At 42.0% G+C, this 15,365-nt stretch overlaps 2 protein-coding genes across 3 annotated transcripts in view; one reads left to right on the plus strand and one right to left on the minus strand.

The window, feature by feature from the left end:
• The window catches only part of Rnf10 (ring finger protein 10), a 35,960-nt gene extending 27,085 nt beyond the window's left edge, over positions 1 to 8,875 (plus strand). For both annotated transcript variants that reach the window (XM_046456433.2, XM_046456434.2), the window contains exons 11-17: positions 845 to 962; positions 1,185 to 1,286; positions 2,414 to 2,569; positions 4,544 to 4,644; positions 7,401 to 7,458; positions 7,558 to 7,716; positions 8,318 to 8,875. In XM_046456433.2, the coding sequence (XP_046312389.1) occupies positions 845 to 962; positions 1,185 to 1,286; positions 2,414 to 2,569; positions 4,544 to 4,644; positions 7,401 to 7,458; positions 7,558 to 7,716; positions 8,318 to 8,394 (771 nt within the window). In that variant the 3' untranslated portion in view covers positions 8,395 to 8,875. The remainder of the gene's footprint in view (positions 1 to 844; positions 963 to 1,184; positions 1,287 to 2,413; positions 2,570 to 4,543; positions 4,645 to 7,400; positions 7,459 to 7,557; positions 7,717 to 8,317) is intronic.
• Positions 8,876 to 10,536: 1,661 nt separating this feature from the next.
• On the minus strand, positions 10,537 to 12,779 carry Pop5 (POP5 homolog, ribonuclease P/MRP subunit). Its single transcript, XM_046456435.2, has 5 exons — positions 12,713 to 12,779; positions 12,494 to 12,636; positions 11,280 to 11,429; positions 11,025 to 11,108; positions 10,537 to 10,920 (listed from the first exon to the last, which is right to left on the minus strand). Exons 1-5 carry the CDS (start codon positions 12,730 to 12,732, stop codon positions 10,808 to 10,810), a joined length of 510 nt encoding a protein of 169 aa, XP_046312391.1. The 5' UTR covers positions 12,733 to 12,779; the 3' UTR covers positions 10,537 to 10,807.
• Between the last annotated feature and the right edge of the window lie 2,586 nt (positions 12,780 to 15,365).

Consider the following 15,365-nt stretch of genomic DNA (forward strand, 5'->3'; position numbering starts at 1 on the left):
ACATACAGAAAAAAATGAAACGAAAGAAAAACCCTGAAAAAATCTATGGAGGCTTTAAGTTAGGTATATAGGCTTGAAATGCATTTTTAGCTTAGCAGATATCTGAGTTATGGTCTTATAATTCACATATGTGAATTTTTTTCCCTTTGGATATTATCCTGTATTGATGACAAATTTATTATATGCCTCAAAATAGAAACTCTTTGAGTACTATCAGTTTTTTTCAAATGTGAAGAAAAAGAAAAGAAAAAAAACTAAATTGATGGGCTTCTTTGTTTTAGGCCACACTTTAGTAAGGAAATCTGGTTGTTTTCTTTTGCTTTTGGTACTAGAAATTGAACTCTGCACTGGACCACTGAGCTACATCCACAGCCCTATTTTGTATTTTATTTAAAGACAGGGTCTCAATGACTTGCTTAGCACTTTGCTGTTGCTGAGGTTGGGTTTGAACTTGCAATCCTCCTGCCTCAGCCTCCCAAGCCATTGGAATTATAGGTGTGCGCCACCACGCCCGGTGGGAAATGTTTATCTTCCTTCTTTTATCTTCCCTGTTCTCTCCCCTCAGTTGTGGACCCCAGGCAATCTGAAACAGCTGATTAGATTGTTACCAGGCTGAATTTACTCACTTGTAGCACAAGCAAAAACTGAATTTGGTTGCTTTTTCTGCCTGACTGTATCCATAGTTTCTGCTTTGCTTTTCAAAAAGATGGTAACTTGAGAACTACTCTTTAAGCCCAGTGCTGTCTGTGAGTGTATGTATACTGTTGGAAATCTGAGTTGGCAGCCTTTACTCTCAAGAGTTAAGTCACGCCTTACTGGAGTATTGGTCACTTTTCCCATGTAGGATGTTCGGCAGCGTCATAGATATCTCTCTCACTTGCCTCTCACCTGTGAGTTCAGCATCTGTGAACTGGCTCTGCAGCCTCCTGTGGTCTCTAAGGAAACCCTAGAGATGTTTTCAGGTGAGAACGCCCATTTTGCTTTTCTTTATAGTGGGTGGGGTTCGGGGACTTTGGTGGAAATCATGCTGGAAACCAAATGCGGGCAGTTCCTCCTGAGACACCTCACCCCATTTATCTAGTTCAGCTCAGCCCACTGGTGTGGGCTTAGCAGCTAATCAGCTGGGAAGAGTTAATGGCCAGGTGGTTTGGGATCTGCCTTCTCACAGCTTGACCAACCCACAGATGACATTGAGAAGAGGAAGCGTCAACGCCAGAAGAAGGCTCGGGAGGAACGCCGCAGAGAGCGTAGGATTGAAATGGAGGAGAACAAGAAACAGGGCAAGTGTAAGTTCAGGAGCTCTCAACAAGGCTCTGTGACCAGGAACCAGGCTGCTTGTGTTCATGTCTCGCTCTGTCATTTGTTCTTCAGTTTTTACCTAGGTCATGAAAGCCTCCTTTATAGGCTCATTTGATAAATTTAATGAGTTCATGTGTCACAATGTGCATAGCACAATTCATATGGAAATGAAATTCACCTTGGCATAGTGAGTGACAAAAATCTGTTCCAGGGAAGGGAATTGAAACTCTGTTGAGAAAGCTGGGGGCAGTTGTCCCGTGTGATCTGTAGATCATGGATCTTACCTCCAAGCTATTAAAGGGAACAGTGCCAGTGAGTGCCAGAAATGTCTAATAAAGTAGAAACTTTGAAAACCAGGAAATGCATGCAGGAAGTTAAACTTGAGAGCTCTTGTGTCAGTAAGCACAGAGTATTCTGATCTGGTTCTCCTGTGTAAGAGAATCCACTGGATTAGTGTGACCCACAGGCCTAATTATCCACTAGAAAACAAGGATTTGAGTCTTTGGGTAGGGAAAGGACTTAGTTATTGTGATTCCATATGGTATGGCAAACACTAAATTTTACTTCTCAAACTGTGCCAAATATATACTTGGGCTTTCAAAACTGTTGTAGATATTTGGAACATGTCTTAAACTTGGAGAAAACAAATGTTTACAGAACAGGATTTTTGTTTTAACTTTTTTATGGAAATATTCAGACAAGCAGGTAGAGAGCACCGCATGTTTATCGTCCACCTTCAATTATGACTAGTTAGAACAAGCATTTTTATATTAAAAATGTATCATTGGGGCTGGGGATGTGGCTCAAGCGGTAGCGCGCTGGCCTGGCATGCGTGCGGCCCAGGTTCGATCCTCAGCACCACATACAAAGATGTTGTGTCCGCCGAAAACTGAAAAATAAATATTAAAAAATTCTCATTCTCTCTCTCTCTCTAAAAAAATAAATTAAAAAAAAAAACTGAATTATTGGATGGCAGTTGCTATAAATTGAGTTGTTAAATTTCTGTCTGCATCTTTCAGAACCTTGAGGTTGTTTATACATACTGGCTTTCCTCAGCTGTTGGGAAAATTTGAGGAATTGTAAATGGTCCTACTGTTATTGTCTTCCTTTGCAGATCCAGAAGTCCACATTCCCCTAGAAAATCTACAGCAGTTTCCTGCCTTCAATTCCTATACCTGCTCCTCTGATTCTGCTTTGGGTCCTACCAGCATCCAGGGGCCTGGAGCCCTCTCCCTTTCTCCTCTTAGCAGAAGTCCAGGTTCCCATACAGGTAAATAACTATTGAGATTTAATATATTCAGCCACTGGTTAGACTTTAGGTCACAGCTGCTTAAAGGGTTTTACTTACTCGGGTGGACAATAAACATGGGGTGCTCTCTTCAGGCAGATGACTTTTACTTGGGTAGTTCTAAACTACATCAAATTCTTGCCATTTGATTTACTTTTTACGTTGACTTTACTTCTTTTTTTTTTTTGGTAGATGAACACAATACCTTTATTTTATGTGATGCTGAAGATCAAACCCAGTGCCTCACACATGCTAGGCAAGCGCTCTACCACTGAGCCACTCATCCCCTGTACTGACTTTTTATACCTTGCCAACCTCTAAAAAGCTCAAGGTAGCCGGGTGGTGGCACTTGTCATCCCAGTGACTGGAGAAGCTGAGACGGTAGGATTGCAAGTTTAAATTCAGCCTCAGAAACTTAGTGAGGCCCTTAACAATGTAACAAAAGTCTTGTTTCAAAATTAAAAAAAAAAAAAAAAAAAGGCTGATGATATGGCTCAGTGGTTAAGTGCCCCTGGGTTCAATCCCCAGTACCAAGGAATAATAAAAATAAAAACCTCAAGGTAGCTCACTATGTAGGAAATTTACTTTGACCCAGCTGTTTTACCTCTAGTGTTCACATTTGGGATACTACCCTTTGTTTTAGCCTCTTTGTATGTATTTCTTTATTGTAGTAGCATATATAATAATAATAAAGAAGAAATGGCCTACAGAATCTATTGATAGCGTAAATGCTACAGTTTAGTCATTTCCCTATGAAATACTTCATATTGAAGAAGAAAATAATAGCTGTCTTTATGAACCATGGAAAGATAAAAGGAAGTTGTAGAGGGCTAGTTGTAGCTCAGCGGTAGAGCATTTGCTTAGGATGTTTGAGGCCCTGCCTTTAATCCATGTACTGCTCAAAAAAACAGTTGTAGAATTTTGTGGGTTTTAAAAAAAGTAACAAAGCATTTCATTGTGCATTTATCTAAGTGTATAGAATATTGGGACAGGTACATTCCAGACTAGTACTCTGGGATAAGGATTGAAAGATTTTTCAAAGATACCCTTGTCTTTTTTTTTTTTAAAGTGGACACAATATCTTTATCTTATTTATTTTTTATGTGGTGCTGAGGATCGAACCCATTACCTAGTGCTCTACCGCTGGAGCTATATAACCCCAGCCCCACCCTTGTCCTTTTTAAAGTAAAAAAATGAACACACATACTCACTTTATTCTTATAGAAAAATGTATTAGTGTTTCATTTTTGTCCTTTTTTTTTTCCCCCCCCCCAGTTCTGGTGATTGGCTCCAGGGCCACATGTGCTAGACAAGCACTCCTAAGTATAACCATGTTATGAAATGAAACAAAGAGTTATTGACCATCATTTTAGACATCTCTTTTTTGGGGTGGGGAGGGTGCATGATTACTGGGAATTGAACCCAAGGGCTCCTAACCACTGAATCACATTCCCAGTCTTTTCTATTTACTCGTTTTATTTTGAGACAGGGTCTTGCTAAGTTGCTAAGGCTGGCTTTGAACTTGGCGATCCTCCTGTCTCTGCTTCAGCTGGGATTCCAGGCATGCGCCACCATCTGTCGTGAATCTTAACCAAACATTTCCACATTATTAACTGCTGGCTGGAACATGAAGTCTTATCTAATTAAATTTTATCACGTTTCTTTGTGGAAAAGTGTAGCATTTCATAAGAAAAAGGGTTATTCTTGCTGTAGGAACAGATTAAAAGCATTATAACTGAAGCTTTTTCTCTCCCTCCACTGATCACTGATGTAAACAATCATTAGTGTTCTTGGCTTTGGAAAAATAGCAGAATTGAAGGTTGGATCAAGGTTCTCTTTGGCCAGGGATGGGTGGGTTTTGGTAATTATTCAGATCTGACTCAAGGGTTCATCTCGTCATTTCATAGGTGCTAGCTTTTTGGAACTTATATAATCAGGTGTCTGGTTCTTTTTCAGACTTTCTGCTGACCCCTGTGTCACCCACTGCCAGTCAGGGCAGTCCTTCATTTTGCGTTGGGAGTCTGGAAGAAGACACTCCCTTTCCTTCTTTTGCCCAGGTAATAATTTGCTTGTGAAGCAGCCCAAGGTATGTAACATGAATTCGGCTGCTGGTTTTTCTGGGAACTTCATCCAGGGATTATTGTTCCTCATTCTAATAACAGCTGAACCCATTTAGTCCTTTGAATAGGTATGAGGGAAATTGCCTGCCTCTTGGAGCTGTATGCCACCAGGAGTGGCTAAGAGTAGATTCTGTGGATATCCCCTCTGATAGAGGGAAGGGCCTTAAGGCTTAAGCTGCATTGATTCTAATACATAATTGTTAGAGGCTTTTCTTTTCTTCTTCTTTTTTTTTTTTTTTTTGGTAACAGGGATTGGATCCGGGGTGCTTAACCATGAGCCATATCCCAAACCCTTTTTATATTTTATTTAGAGGCAGGGTCTCGTGAAGTTGCTGAGGCTGGTTTTGAACTTGGGATCCTTCTACCTCAGCTTCCCAAGCTATTGGGATTACAGGCATGTACCACTGTACCTAGCTTTTGGAGGCTTTCTTAAGAGGGAAGTTCTTGGGTTTAGTCTCAACAATTACTATAGACTTACCCAGGAAAGAGGCCAAGAATAGCTGAAAGAAAAATCTTGAGTTTTAATTATTAAAAAACAAAACAAAACAAAATAAACCACTACATTGTAAACTAGACACTGTCCTAAAGGCTAGGGAATACATCAATTAATTTTAATGGTTCTCTAGTTCTAGGATCTCTTGTTCAACTGGTATTTGTTACATAAAATAAATCATTCCTCTGCACTTTGAGAAGGGAAAGTTTATCTGGGTTATCCTGTAACTAGCCAAAGCAGCATCCTTATGGAGCAAGGTGGGAAAACACCAAGCTAGTGAGATTGGATGTCAGATCACTCTGTTAAGCAAATATTCATTTAACATGCTAACCTTCAGCATTCCTGCATCCATATAACTAAAGATGATGGACAGACACCCCTGTAAGAAGTTACTGTTAATCTTAAGACTTAATGTCTGGGGCTGGGGATGTGGCTCAAGCGGTAGCGCGCCCACCTGGCATGCGTGTGGCCTGGGTTCAATCCTCAGCACCACATACAAAGATGTTATGTCCGCTGAAAACTAAAAAATAAATATTAAAAATTCTTTCTTAAAAAAAAAAAAGACCTAATGTCTGCAGTTGATATGGATTTTCTCATGTAGAAATGACAGTTTATGCTGACATAAATAGGAATTAGACTTGGGTAAGAAAGGTCCTAAAGGCAGGAAGGATGAAAATAATTGAGGGCAATTCTGAAAATTACTGAATTTCATAGGCAAAACCAAGTGGCTTTCAGGAATTAGGCCAAATGCTTAGGTTTTTTATTGTTGTAGTAGTACTGGGAATCGAACTCAGGGGGCCCTCAACCACTTTTTTTTTCTTCTTTCAGCTTTGAGAAACTTAAGACTTGAAAGAATTATATTATGAATAGTCACATCTTTCACCTAGATACACCAATTTTTATTTTTGCTATATTTGCTTTCTGTTATGTATGTAATAATTTCTAGACAGCATGATACTTCATTAGTACTTAGGGGATACATGTCAAGTAAAATGACATTTTCCTATAAACTATAGTTATACAGCATAAAATTTGAATTTTTTGGATGTAATAATGTAGTACATGTTTCTATTTGCCCATTTGTTTCAATCTTCATTTTTTTTAAGTTCAGGGTGCAGTCAGATTACTTGTGTGCATTTAATTGCCAAGTTTCTTCAGCTTCCTTTGGTCCATAACAGCTCTTCTGACCTCCTTCCCCCTCCTCCTTGAATGGATAATTTTGAAGCATCGAGGCAAGTTGCTTCACGGAACATCAAATGGTTTAGATTTGTCTGCTTGTTTTCTCATGAGTGGATTCAGGTTAAATACTTAGAAAACCATTTTTGGTAAGAGTAAAGCATAGGTGATAGATATGTTTTAATCACATCTTAAGACAATTCAGATGCCATGCTACTTGTGGGACAAAGGAAGAGGACTCAGCAGTATAGTACCCTTAGATTTAATCCTCAATATTCCCCCACCCTCCCCAAAAAAACCCTAAACCAAAAAACATGGCCTTGACTGAGATGAAGCCAGTTATCCAGAGACAGAAGGGTTGTTCTGATTTACTATACTTGGAAGAATTTTATAGGTCTGTGGCTGAATCTGAAAGTTAATGATTAAGCTATACAAAAAGCAAAGATTAAAAGGTAATGAATGAGGGCCTGAGGCTGTAGCTCAGTGGTAGAGTGCTTGCCTCACAGGTGTGAGGCCCTGGGTTCAATCCTTAGCACCATATAAAAATAAATAATGATATTTTTAAAAACCCTTTTTTAAAAAAAAAAAAGTAATGAATGAGTGTTGTTTTACTCTTTCAGGATAAAATTGAGTTTTATAGCTTTAAATAACTGAAGTTCAGTAGCCACATGGTTTTAAAACTGGAGGGGGTACGATGTTGCTTATTCCAACATTTTGATGTTTTTAGGGGTTTCAAGGAGAAAAGGAAAGTTGATTAGAAAAAGCATTTCCAGCTTGAGCATCTGAGTAAGAAACGCTTACTCCTTCTGTGTGGTATTCTTTACCTGTTTCCCAAAGGAGCAGATTGGCCTTACCACTTTGTGGTTTACACAGGATAATAATGGATGTGACTGAAATAGTATATTAATGAGAAAAGATTTCACAGGTGATGGTTGGTTCTGTGCCCTCCTAACCAGTTGATGTCAAGGCTGGTGTCTGGAAAAGAAGTTGAACTAAAAACTTACCTCATTTTCCACTTCCATAGATGCTGAGAGTTGGAAAAGCAAAAGCAGATGTGTGGCCCAGACCTAATCCAAAGAAAGGTGAGGAGGGCCTGCTGGTGAAGGGTGAGTTTGTCCTCTTTTCATTAAAATGCTAGTTGTTCATAGGAGTGTAATACTGATTTTTTTTTTTTCCCCCAGATGAGAACAGCTTAATTCCTCCTGCCCCTGTGGACAGTGATGGAGAGAGTGATAACTCTGACCGTGTTCCTGTGCCCAGTTTCCAAAATTCCTTCAGCCAAGCTATTGAAGCAGCCTTCATGAAACTGGACACACCAGCTACTTCAGATCCCCTCTCTGGTAAGGGCAGAGAACTGGAGTTCTCAACACAGGACTCTAAAAACTTACCACACAGGTGCTGCCATTCCTGCCTGTACTCTGCAGCAAACACTACCAACTCAAGATTCTAAGTGTAGGCAGGATCTACTCTCCACTGTCTTGGAAGAAAAAAATATCCAAATTTTCCTTCTAGGCCTCAAGAATTTATGTGGGTTGGTAAACAGGTTCTGACAAACCAAATTAGTTGATACTTGACTATGTTGAAGACCTAAACTGGTCGACCAGTCTGTAAAAGGTAATTCATAGATGTGTAAGTCAGTATCCACCCTGGTACTCACGATTAAACAAGAGTTACAAATTTATGGTGTGCTTTATATGTCCCTAGCATTGTGCTAATTTCCCGACAACCGTATTGAATAGGTGTAACTCTTAGAGTTGAGAAAGCCAGGGCCAGGGAGGTAGCATCAAGACAAATATTAGTATATGCTACTGGCATTTGAGTCCAGAAGTGTAATTCCAGAGCCTGTACTTTGGCTGACATTGAATGACTTGGTAATGGAAAGGCCAGGGAACCAAGATGGCATTGTAAATTAAGTGAGCTCTCTTTTCTGTTTTCCTTTAGAAGAGAAAGGAGGGAAGAAAAGGAAAAAACAGAAGCAGAAGCTCCTGTTCAGCACCTCAGTTGTCCATACCAAGTGACACTACTGGCCAAGGCTACCTTCTTCATCTGGTTTTCTTTTTTCTGTGCTTTTGTTTTGCTGCTGTAATTTTAAGTATTTGAGTTTGAACAGATTAGCTTGGGGTGGGGGGAGGGGGTTTCCACAATGTGAGGGGGAATCAAAAAATTTTAAATACAGTGTATTTTCCAGCTTCCCGTCTTTACACCAAAATAAAGTATTGACACTCACATGAGATCTCTCCCTGCCAAAGCTTTTAGTTTGTTGCCAGGTTAGCCTTTTTGATCCACGTGTAATTTAACCCCAAACAAGTTTTGAGCCCCTTCAGCACCCCTTGGAGCAGCCCAAACCACAACACTGCTCTGCTGTGACATCATGTGTCAGGCTTCCTGGTCTCTCTGCATACTATTAGTTGTCTTTTTAAAAATGGTTGAATCTTTCCTACCTGTTCAGTTCTCCTTGTTAAAGAAACAGAGGGATGGGAATAAAATGGATTTAGGACACCCAGTTTGAATTGAAGTTTTTCTTCTGACAAATGGCCAGGGTGTGGTGCCAGACTTGAGTTGGCAGCTTGATGGACACTTGCCATGTGTGAGGGAGTTTTGCCCCTTGAACTTGGCTTTGCTTTAAAAAAAAAAAAAAAAAAGTTGTACTTGTCACTAAGAAAGCCTTTGGGACATCCCTTCCTTTTGGACAAGCTTATTTTGACAGTAGCATGAATTATGGGAAAGAGTCCAGCACTCCTGGAGAGCAGGCTAATAGCCAGGTCACCAATACTTAGCCTCTCTTTTATCTAGAGCAGCTCCATCCTCCCAAACCCTATACCGATTGCTGGGGGTAGAATCCAAGGCATCATGGGCAAGTGGCCTGCCATTGAGCTCTAGCCAGCCCTTTATTTTTTTTCTTGCTAAGTTGCCCAGGCTGGCCTCAAAATTGGGATCCTCTTGCCTCTCTGCTAGCAGGAACAGGAACAATACCCAGCCCTAGAGCAGCTTCCTATGCCTGGGTTTTAGCTCAGAATCTTTTTGCTGCTTAAAAAAAGACAAAGTTGCAATAAATCACCTGCACAAGTAATACTGGGTTTTTTTTGTTTTTTAAAGTTTACAGGTCAGCTAGGCACATTATTTCTAGATTAAACAGAATTGTGCAAACTCATAGCAGCTAGCATGGACTAACATCTCTGGTATGAGGCTTAAAGCTGGATTTAGCTTTATCATTTTTGAGAAATCCTGGGTCAAGGAAGGTGCTTAGCCTTAGATACGGGGTATACTGAAGTAAATATCACAAATCTTTATTAAATGTTAAGATTTTCTATTAAATGTGATGGTGCATGCCTGTAATCCCAATAGCTTGGAGGCTGAGGCAGGAAGATCCTAAAGGTTGAGGCAAGCCTTAGCAACTTAGCAAGGCCCTAAGCAACTTAATGAGACCCTGTCTCAAATTTTAAAAAAGCTCTAGAGATGTGGCTCAGTGGATAAGCACCCCTGGGTTCAATCCCTGGTACCAAGAAAAACAAAAAACTTCTGTATCCTTTTATTATGGAGAAAAGAGATCCTAGAGATGTCATTAGGAGGTAGCAGGCTAAATGTGGTCACAAGACTTTTTACTCCTTCCTATGAGTGTGGCAGTCTCTTCTGGTGTTACGTTTAAGGCCACAGGAAAAGAGTGGAACTGTAGAACACTGAATTTGGCAGGTGCTCTAGGGCCATGTAAATAATGAGGGCAAGTGAGGCCAGTCTCCAAAGTGCAAAAGTTGTGTTTCTTTTTTTTTTTCTATATTTATTTACTTAGTTCTCGGCGGACACAACATCTTTGTTGGTATGTGGTACTGAGGATCGAACCCGGGCCGCACGCATGCCAGGAGAGCGCGCTACCGCTTGAGCCACATCCCCAGCCCAAAAGTTGTATTTCTTATCAAGTCACCTGATTAAATATTGGGAAGGAATCTGGTATTTATAAAGCCAAGATTAGATTAGCTATAGGTCTGTACAAAGTTTAGTTGCTGTCTTAATATTTCTACTTCAGGTGACATGTTTTGCTTAAGATCCAATTTGGGGGTTGAGAGTACAAAGCCTCAAGTGGAAGGCTAAAATAAATACCACAGAGGGAGTTAGTCTTCTCACCAAGGTCAGGTTGTAGATGGGGAGACTTGGCCACACATGAATTCTGTAAACCCTTTTATAATTTATAGCATTGTTTAACCAAGCAATTAGATACAAAAATGTAACTAGAGAGCCTTTACAACCTGCAGACCAGGATCCAAGGGATGTTACATAAAGGTAACTTAAGTCCTTCATTTCAAGCTGGTTACTTGTCTTCTGGTTGGTAGTCTTCCAGTTTGGAGAACTGTATGTAGATGCTGTGCCTCCTAGAATGTTCTGTTTCCACAAGTAGGCCTGAACAGTAGTGTAGCCTTCTGTGTGGCAAGCAGAAGTTCACTCCATTGCTTCAGCAGCCTCTTCACCACCACTGTCTGAAAGCTCTTCCTCACCAGAATCCTCTAATAAACAGCTTCTTGTGACAGACTTTTGGATGGCTTCCCGCTCTCCTGGAGAAAAGCATACAAACCAGGGATGAAGGATGTCTTTGGGAGCATCTCATTCAACTGAAGCTCAGTCACTGCTTGGTAGGCACTGAACTAGTGTTGCTTACCTTCATCAGTGCAGTTCTGCAACAGGATTAACAGCTGTCTCCTGTTGTACTGAATCAGAAACTTCTGACAAGTTCTAATTGTACCTGAAAGAGATTTTGTGGTCAACAGCTTGTGAAAGGTTTCTAAAAGAGAGAGAGGCAGAAGTATCTTGTTCTCAATGGGTCAGCAGGAAGCCCGCCCACCCATTTGTCATGATTGATCTTTGAATCTGTCACCTACTAAAAATCATCAGCCATACCACATGGCACTCCTACCTCCCACATGTAAGGTGTTGAAAAAACAAGGATAACGGTGTCCTTTGTTCTCCAAGTACGTAATGAAGGGAAGAGCTGACCACACGAGCTGATAGAATTCTTTTCGACACCGAAGTAGCACTATTCCAGTATAAGCATTGATGTATCGAACTATAAATAAAGAAAAACTTTTGGAAAACCTTGGATTCACAGCAGGTAATAATCTTGGGAGAAAAGCCTATGTACCAGAGAGACTTCTAGACAAGTGGCACTTGGGAGGATGCATCAGTAAAAAACGGATCCCTGAAAGAAAACCTTAGGACAAACCTTTATTTATGGAGAGGCATTGCCTTGTACACAATGAATGGAAAATGAATTTAGAATTTAAAATACTCTTGTCCCTGACCAAATAAATGGGATGGGAGAGGTCCATCCTCACTGGGCAGAGGGACCCTTACCTGAAAAACAGGTGGTTGTACTACAATTGGGCTCTAGTTTGTTTTTGGTTGTGGTACTGGGGATTGAACCCTGGGGTGCTTTACCACTGAGCCACACACCAACACCCTGTCCTTTCTTGGGTATGTTTATTTTGAGACAGGGTCTAGCTGAACTGCACAGGTTGGCCTGAAACTTGGTATCCTCCTGCTTCAGCCTCCCAAGTAACTGGGATTATGCTGTGTGGGTTCTTTCAGTAGCCAGATGAGTCTTCACCTGTGATGTCTACATGCCTTTAATTTTTCAGAATTCAAGTTTGGGCTTAGGAAGGAAGAGAACTGTAAACTATGTGGTACTTGTTGGAAGAAGGGCCTCTGCGTGGGCTCGTTCTGCATTTATATACACAGCAATCGAGTTCTATATTACTCTTTCAAGGTTTTTCCAGGTGTGTGTGTGTCTAAGGGGGTAATTGTGACACATTCCGTGTGGTGTCAATACATCCAAATAGTAGCTCTTATCAGGAGTTATATATGGTTTCCCTCAACTGTATTAATCTTCAAGAGAAGTCAGGTACAGAAAAGATTCTTGTCCAAAGACCCAGTGCCTTCAGGTCCCCACTCTAAGCTCTTTGTCCAATTTCCGGTTCCTAGCGATCTCCCGCTCCGGGTCCCAGACGCCCAAAACCTCCAATACAAAGGATGGTGGGAGTTGGTTGCTTCAGGGGTCGCTCGCGCCCCTTCTTTCCCCATTCTACGGCGCCTGCCTGCTCCAAATCCCGCCGTCCCCCAGCGCCCTCGCACCCGCGAAACCAACAGAGCAGGCGGCTGCTCCGAAAGTCCCGTGTACGCGGGCAATCGTGTCCCGAAAAAGACCGCCCAGCACTCGGTCCTCCAGACTCAGGCGACAGCGAGGGTCGTCAGACACCAATTCGCAGAGCAGGTACCTGCAGCAGACGAGAAGGCGGTGAGCGCGAGGTGGGGCTCTGGGGGCCGGGCAGGGGTGCCCCAGCAGCCGCTTACCTGTGCTTGAAGCGCACCATGGCGGCCTCGCCCCAGCAGGCACGACGTACACACCGGATGTCGGTCCCGCCCGTGGCCAATGGGAAGTTGGCCTTCTCGGCCTCGCAGCCACTCTGAGAGGGAGGCAGGACGGGGGCGGAACCAGGCCCTTGAGAGGCCGAGTTCTGTGTCAGTCTCCTCAAAGCCCCGCCTTCCCTTGCGCTTGTGAGGGCGCGTGCGTCCTCGGAGCCTTCCTAAATTAGTTTGGGGGCAGGGCTCGGCAATTGAGTGGCTTGTGGCCGTGATGGGTGGTTTTGCTCCACACCGGGATTTACAGTTTTGGTGTCAGCCGCCCTATTTGGTGCCCTTGGAACCCTCCGGTTCAGTTATGTATGCCATTATATTCTGTCCCCCAAACGGACGGTGGAACTTTTGAGGCCAAAATCTTGAGGCCCAGGGATTAACACTCGGGAAATCGGACTCTTATTTTCAGGTTAGAGCTCGATTTTTCTTCTGTACAATTAAAAGTTCTGTTACTATTTGGGCTTTTCAGCAGTCTTATGAAGGTGGATGCTTTAGTAACATTTTTTGTTAGCAAAAAAACAATATATAGTCATTGTATTTTCCGGATTTTTAAAATATTTATTTTTTAGTTAAAAATAATTCCTGTATTTAATTTATTTTTATGTGGTGCTGAGGATCGAACACAGAGCCTCGCGCATACTAGATGAGTGCTCTACCGCTGAGCCACAACTCCAGCCCATTTTTCCGGATTTTTTTTTTTTTTTTAACTATACACAGAGAAGCAAATAAAATAAACTGTAGTCCCAGCACGGAGAGAGAATAACTGCCATGAAGTGTTTTCTTTCTCATCATTTTCCCCCTGTGCCAGGGATTCTCAAAGTATGGATCAAGGACCACTGAGACCGCTCAAGGAGTCCCCAGCTTCAAAATTACTTTCATAATAGCATTAAGATGTCATTTGCCTTTTTCATTCTCTCAAAATGGACAGTGAAGTTTTTTCCAGAGGTTGAGTGACATGTGATGACACCATTGCTCTGACATCTAATGGAATTGTGTATTTATTTTAAACATTTCTCAGTTTTAGGAGAGGAGGATATAGCTCATTTGGCAGAGTGCTTGTCTTGCATGCACAAGGCTCTAGGTTCAATCCCCAGCACCACGCACACAAAAAGTCCAATGTTCGTGGTAAATATTGATAGAAATAGCCCGCAAAAAAAAAAAAAAAATCCTTTGGAATCCTCAGTAAGACTCTATAGGAATCCTGAGACAAATAAAACACTGAAGAATAGAGGATCATACTATTTCTTTCCTTTTCATGTAAAAAAAATGTATATGGCATATTCTTACATGTACAACTAAATGAATTTTTATGTGTGTGTAGACTTCTTCCCAGTCAAAGCCCTTACTAGGAAGGAACTACTGCCTTCTATTACAATAGATTAGTTTTGCTTGTTCTTGAACTTTATATAAAAAATTTACAGCATGTTTTGTGTCTGGCTTATTTCATCCAACATCATTGTAAGACTCGTTCTTGTTTGACTTATCATATCAGTTGTTCTGTTACAATATTCTTATGCATTATTACATTGTCTGAATGAATCACTGATAAGTTAGTCAATATCCCCTTGATGGACGTTTAAAACATCTCCAGATTTTTTGGTTACACCCAATACTTGGATGGATAGCCGTGTAGCTAGCTAGGTCTTTACGTCCACCCCTATTTGTCATGACGCTCATTCTGTGCGGTTCAAGAAGAGAGACAGGTTTCACAACTGATAATTGACAATCATTCCCTACTCTTTTTTCCACCGGAAGGAAAAACGGGAGGGTAGGTGGTGGCGCTGTGTAGGGATCAATGACTGTAGAACTACCTCATGATCCAGAAACACGATCTCCAGCGTCCTCTGGCCAGCAGGGGGCGCAAGAGGCCCTCTGCCGAGAGCTCAAGACCCAGCCTGACTCAGCCTGAGTGTCTAGCTTCCTACCTCTCTAAAAATACCCATCCTTAACCCTTCTCAGCCTTCGTTCCTTTAATCCTAACGCCGCGTTTATTTTATAGATGCAATTGGGGTCCAGAATAGAGTCAAGTATTCAATAAGGAGCAGGCGCAGAATTCGAACCCCAAATCTTCCAACTCCAGTGTCTCTAATCCCATCTACGCGACTGTTGTCCTCCGGTGCCCCGTTTCACAGTCCACTTGGTGTAATAAAATGGAGCGATGGCATCGTAGGTTCTAGCCCCTCTTTCACTTACTAGCCAGGTGCTGTCGAGGAGGTTAATTCACATCTCTAGATCTCAGTTTCCCCATCTCTGCAATAGGTTAATAATGGTGTCTATTATTAGTAATTATTAGAATGGAAGTTTAAGCGGGATTACACGGGCACTGTGCCCGGCACCGTGAACGCATAGTAAACGCTGTTTTGAATGAACGATTTACTCCTGATGCACAGCACGGCCCGGGGAGCAAACGCGGGTTCGGTCTTTGGTTCTGAACCAGGTCCGGCCCCTCCCGGCCCCGCTGGGGTGCAGACGCGCGGCGGCGGAGCAGCCTCTCCCAGGATAATTAGCCTGCGCGGCTCGGGTTCCATCAGCCGCTAATTACACGTCTCCTAATGAGGCCGGCGGCTGTTTGCAATCACCCGGGTCCCCG

This window comes from Marmota monax, unplaced genomic scaffold (genome assembly GCF_021218885.2).
Source record: "Marmota monax isolate L192 unplaced genomic scaffold, Marmota_monax_Labrador192_F-V1.1 WCK01_AAM20220418_F8-fsc00185, whole genome shotgun sequence".
NCBI classification, from domain to species: Eukaryota; Metazoa; Chordata; class Mammalia; order Rodentia; family Sciuridae; genus Marmota; species Marmota monax.